This window comes from Populus euphratica, unplaced genomic scaffold (assembly GCF_000495115.2).
Source record: "Populus euphratica unplaced genomic scaffold, PopEup_1.0 scaffold11.1, whole genome shotgun sequence".
Taxonomy (NCBI): domain Eukaryota; kingdom Viridiplantae; phylum Streptophyta; class Magnoliopsida; order Malpighiales; family Salicaceae; genus Populus; species Populus euphratica.
The window spans coordinates 1,804,070-1,810,132 of NW_011499878.1; the positions used below are offsets into that span (position 1 = coordinate 1,804,070).

At 38.2% G+C, this 6,063-nt stretch overlaps 1 protein-coding gene across 1 annotated transcript; it reads left to right on the forward strand.

Moving 5' to 3' along the window:
- The first annotated feature begins 593 nt into the window (after positions 1–593).
- On the forward strand, positions 594–6,063 carry LOC105128926 (putative disease resistance RPP13-like protein 1). The gene is made up of 3 exons (XM_011030782.1): positions 594–1,097; positions 2,020–3,514; positions 3,563–6,063. The coding sequence occupies exons 1-3, from the start codon at positions 774–776 to the stop codon at positions 6,061–6,063; spliced, it is 4,320 nt and encodes a 1,439-aa protein (XP_011029084.1). The 5' UTR covers positions 594–773.

Consider the following 6,063-nt stretch of genomic DNA (forward strand, 5'->3'; position numbering starts at 1 on the left):
AAAAAAATGTTTTCTTCAAAATAAAAAACAAATGAATAAGGAGAAGGGGATTTTGACCAACGAAATATTTTTTTCCTATGAATTCAAATTATTAAGATTCTTAAGATTATTGATTTTAATTACCTTAAGTTTTAATTGAAAAAATCATGTTATTAATAAAAACCATGTTTAGTCAAAATAGGAAAAAAAATAGAAGATGAAGATTTTGACAAAAATATTTTTTTTTATATAAAATTTAAATCACTCAAACTCTTTCAAATATTTATTTTAATTTCCATAGAATTAAATAAAAAATAACTGTGAAAATGGTCTCGCTGTCGGTGTTATTTCCTCTATTATAAATATTTAATGCATCCATATTATCGTTGACTAACATGACTCTTAATTTTCAATATGTACTTAACATATATTTTCATATGTACTTATCTTTTACTTTTTATTAGAAAAATCAACTTCTTAATTTAATCTTAAAATTATTGTATTAAACACATATATTATCTTTTTATTCTTCAATTAACAAATTTATTAATGCTATAAAACACAACAATAATGCAATTTAATATAATTAATATAATTTTCTTGCCTCTTCATTTCCTTTAAAATCTACGTATTCCCTTCATGCAATCCAGTGGCTTATTAGCTTTCTACTACCATCATTCTCTCTCACAGAATCACACTCTCACCCTTTCGCAAAAATCCACCAAGGCTCCTGCTTTCAATTTCTCCTTTTCTCTCACTTATTCCCACCCTCACCCTTTCTGCAAAAATCCACCATGGCTCTGGAGTTGATCGGAGGATCAATTCTCTCTACTCTCGTTGAGGTTCTGGTCGACAGGTTGGCTTCTCGTGAGGTTCTGGGCTGCTTCAAAAGCCACGAACTCGACGATGGTCTTCTGGAAAAGCTGAATGAAACACTGAATACAGTCAACGGACTACTCGACGATGCGGAGGAGAAGCAGATTACAAAGCGTGCTGTGAAGAACTGGCTTAATGATGTTAAACATGCTGTCTATGAAGCTGAGGACATATTGGATGAGATTAATTATGAATATCTACGATCCAAGGACATTGATGCCCCTCGACCTGACAGCAATTGGGTAAGCATAAGTTTTTGCACCTATAGACCTTGCTTCCCCACAAAATGTTTTTATTGATCCCTCTATTGTTTGTTTTTTACTTTCATGTATAATTAATTTTAGGCATGGTTTTTGTCTTTCTGTGGGTTTTAATTAAAGAGTATTCATTGTTATATAAGCAACTAATATTATTGGCTTTTGGTGTCTGTGGTGAAATTATGCTGGCAAATTCTCATTTATTAACTAGTTTTCTAAACATGCCTTTGGATTTTTAAAATCTGAATTATTTATATAAATCATGTCAATTTTAATTAAATTATATATTTTTTATAAGAACATAAATAAATTTTAATTGTTCTGAAAAAATAAGGGATATAAAATTGAATTGTCTTTCAATATTTTTAGTGATCATGAATAATTAGGACTTACGAGACTCAAAACCCATTATTAAAATGTTAAATTTCTTAGTAATTATATACATAATAATCACCAAGAATTATGCACTGTTTTTTTATTAGCACAATTATAAATTAAAATGATATTTTAAATATTAAAAATAAATACTTTACTTTTTAATTGCTAAACAATTATCTTTTAAAATAAAGTTATTTTTCCATTTTTATTTTAGAAAAAAAAATAATTTCATTATATATAAAAATAATATGATATAATAAGGGCTATGAAAATCATTAGTGGCATTTAATCAATATCTTTTTAAAACTTGAGTTTTACTGTTTAATTATATTAAGTTAGCATCAACAATTGTAAATTCTTGACAAAGACCTGTAGAAAAAAAAATGTTTACATTAAGTTAGCGTCAACAATTTAATGGCATTAACTTATTAATTCACTAGATGTAAGAATCTTAATGTTTTTGTTTTGATATTATAAAATTATAATGTTTTCCTGAATTCTATCTCATATATTTAGTCCACCATTGCAGGTAAGGAATCTGGTTCCATTTCTAAATCCTGCTAATAGAAGGATGAAAGAGATGGAAGCAGAGTTACAAAAGATCCTTGAGAAGCTCGAACGTTTACTTGAACACAAGGGTGATCTGCGCCACATAGAATGTACCGGTGGATGGAGACCATTGTCAGAGAAAACAACTCCACTGGTTAATGAACCTGATGTATATGGAAGGGACTCTGATAAGGAAGCCATAATGGAGTCCTTGTTGACACAACACAAGACAGATGGCTCAAATTTAGTTGTGGTTCCTATTGTGGGCATGGGCGGGATTGGTAAAACCACTCTTGCTCAGCTTATCTACAACGACGAAAGGGTAAAGCAGTGCTTCGAGCTCAAAGCCTGGATCTGGGCTTCTCAACAATTTGACGTCACCAGGATTATTAAGGATATTCTTGATAAGATCAACGCAAGTACTTGCCGCACCAAAGAACCCGATGAATCTCTAATGGAGGCAGTGAAAGGGAAAAAACTTCTTCTTGTTCTAGATGACGCGTGGAACATCGAGTACAATGAATGGGATAAACTACTGCTACCTTTGCGGTATGTGGAGCTAGGCAGTAAGGTTGTCGTGACAACACGGGATGAAGATGTAGCCAAAGTCACGCAAACTGTCATCCCTTCTCACCGCTTGAATGTAATAAGCGATGAAGATTGCTGGAAGTTGTTTGCAAGGGATGCATTTAGTGGTGTAAATTCTGGAGCAGTCTCACACTTGGAAGCATTTGGCAGAGAAATAGCGAGAAAGTGCAAAGGTTTACCGCTGGCAGCGAAAACTCTTGGGGGTCTTTTGCACTCCGTAGGAGATTTCAAGCAATGGGAGAAGATATCCAATAGCAGGATGTGGGGTTCGTCGAATGAAAACATCCCTCCAGCTCTAACATTGAGCTATTATTATCTCCCTTCACACCTCAAACGTTGTTTTGCTTATTGTGCAATATTTCCCAAGGGTTATTTATTCGTGAAGGATGGATTAATCACTTCATGGATGGCACATGGTTTTCTAGTCCAGCCCAGAGGCGTTGAGGAGATGGAAGATATAGGTGAAAAATACTTTGATGATCTTGTCTCCAGGTCACTTTTCCAGCAATCACGAGCTTCATCACATTTCAGCATGCATGACATCATAAGTGATTTAGCTGAATACGTGTCAGGAGAATTTTGCTTTAAGCTTGGTATTAATGAATCGCGCTCTAGGTTGGAGGGTGAACATTCATGCTCGCTTCCAGAAAGGGCTCGTTATTTATCAATCACTTCAGCGGCAGCATATGGCGAAGGACTTCGGATATTTCGTAGCATTCATGGATTCCAACATTGGCGCACCTTGTTTCCACTTTATATTTCAAGGGAAGTTGATATTGAGACGCTGAATGAAATCTTGCCAAATTTAAAGCGCTTGCGAATGCTATCTATATGTCATCCAAAAGATACTTCTTCTCAGTTGCTCAATTCCATTGGCAACTTAAAACATTTGCATATTTCTTCTCAGATGCTCAATTCCATTGGTAACTTAAAACATTTGCGGCACTTGGACCTTTCTTGCACCGCAATTGAAAGGTTACCTAAAAGTGTGTGCACCTTGTACTATTTACAAAGCTTATTGTTAAAGGAGTGCCGACATCTCATGGAGTTGCCATCCAACCTTTCCAACTTGGTCGACTTACAACATCTTGATATTGAAGGAACAAATTTGAAAGAGATGCCACCAAAAATGGGGAAACTCACGAAGCTTCGAATTTTGGAATCTTACATCGTGGGAAAAGATAGCGGTTCTAGCATGAAAGAGTTGGGGAAGCTCTCACATATAAGGAAAAAACTTTCTATTCGGAATCTCAGAGATGTTGCAAATGCTCAAGATGCTTTGGATGCCAATTTGAAGGGTAAGAAGAAGATTGAGGAGTTGGGGTTGAGGTGGGATGGCAGTACGGATGACACACCACACGAGAGAGATGTACTTGAGAAATTGGAGCCTTATGAAGATGTGAAAGAGCTTGCCATTATTGGTTACGGGGGTACAACGTTTCCAGGCTGGGTTGGAAACTCTTCTTTCTCAAATATGGTAGCGTTGCTTCTTTATGGATGTAAGAACTGCATCCTCTTACCACCATTGGGGCAGCTGCCATCTCTTGAAGAGCTCCATATTGAAGGATTTGATGATGTCGTCGCAGTTAGTTCTGAGTTCTATGGAAGTGACCCTTTGATTGTGAAGCCATTTAAATCCCTCAAAATTTTAGAGTTTGCGGGGATGAAAAAATGGCAGGAATGGAAAACGGATGTAGATGGTGCTTTTCCTCATCTTGAAAAGCTCTTGATAGCAGGTTGTCCCGAGTTAGCAAATGCCTTGCCTACTCACCTTCCTTGTTTATGGAGTCTTTATATTCAAGAATGTCCGCAGCTTGTGGTTTCAATTCCAGAGGCTCCCATGCTCGACGTAATCAATGTATCTGAGGGCGATGAAAGCCGTATATCTGGGGCATCAGATCTATCGTGCCTTCATTTTAGACGAGATCCCCAGCTAAAGGGAATGGAGCAAATGAGTCATTTGGATCCCTCTTCTTTCACTGAAATCAAAATCGAGGAATGTAGTTCATTTAAGTGCTGCCGGCTAGACCTTTTACCCCAGGTATCCACACTTACCATTGAACGTTGTCCCAATCTCGAATCCCTCTGTATAGGCGAGAGATCTCTCCCTGCTCTCTCTCGTCTGACAATCAGTCACTGTCCTAGTTTAGTGTCTTTCCCCAAAGGAGGACTAGCTGCCCAAGATTTGACAAGCCTTGTGTTAGAGGGTTGCTTATATTTGAAGTCGTTGCCGGAAAACATGCGTTCCCTCCTACCTTCCCTACAGAATTTGCAATTGATCTCACTTCCACAAGTTGATTCGTTTCCTGAAGGAGGTTTACCCTCCAAATTAAACACATTTTGGATTGTGGATTGTATCAAACTCAAGGTATGTGGTTTGCAAGCACTCCCTTCTCTTTCATACTTCATGTTTAGTGGGAACGATGTGGAGTCTTTTGACGAGGAGACGTTTCCCTCTACTCTTACAACCCTTAAAATCTATTGTCTGGAAAACCTGAAATCTATTGACTATAAGGAGCTTCATCACCTCACTACTCTTCAGGGATTGTGTATCGCGGGCTGCCCTAAGCTTGAGTCCATATCAGAGCTGGCGCTTCCTTCCTCCCTTAAATACCTTTATCTCAGAAATCTAGAATCTCTGAACTACAAGGGGCTTCATCACCTCACCTCTCTTGACACATTGAAGATCAAGAGTTGCCTTAAAGTTGAGTTCATATCAGAACAGGTGCTGCCCTCCTGCCTTGAATATCACGGGCTTCATCACCTTACTTCTCTTACAAATTTGAGTATCAAGAGTTACCCTAAACTTGAGTCCATATCAGAACGGGCGCTGCCCTCCTCCCTTGAATACCTTCATCTCTGTAAACTGGAATCTCTGGACTACATTGGGCTTCAGCACCTTACCTCTCTTCACACATTGAAGATCGGGAATTGTCCTAAACTTGAATCGTTGCTGGGGCTGCCTTCCTCCCTTGAATTCCTTCAGTTATGGGATCAGCAAGACCGGGACTACAAGGAGCTTCGGCACCTCACCTCTCTTCGCAAAATGAAGATAAGGAGGAGCCTTAAGCTTGAGTCCTTTCAAGAAGGCACACTTCCCTCCTCCCTTGAAGACCTTGAAATCTGGGATTTGGAAGATCTGGAATATAAGGGGTTTCGGCACCTCACCTCTCTTCGTAAATTACATATCTGTAGTTCTCCTAAGCTCGAGTCCGTGCCAGGAGAGAAGCTGCCCTCCTCCCTTGTATCTCTTCAAATATCAGCTCTGATAAATCTGAAATCTGTAATGGGGCTTCAGCACCTCACCTCTCTTCGCAAATTGATTATCTCGGATTGTCCTCAGCTCGAGTCCGTGCCAAGAGAATGGCTAACCGTTTTCCGATATGGGGATATTAGACGTTGCCCTTTACTTAGAATGTGGTTGCCCTTTACTTAG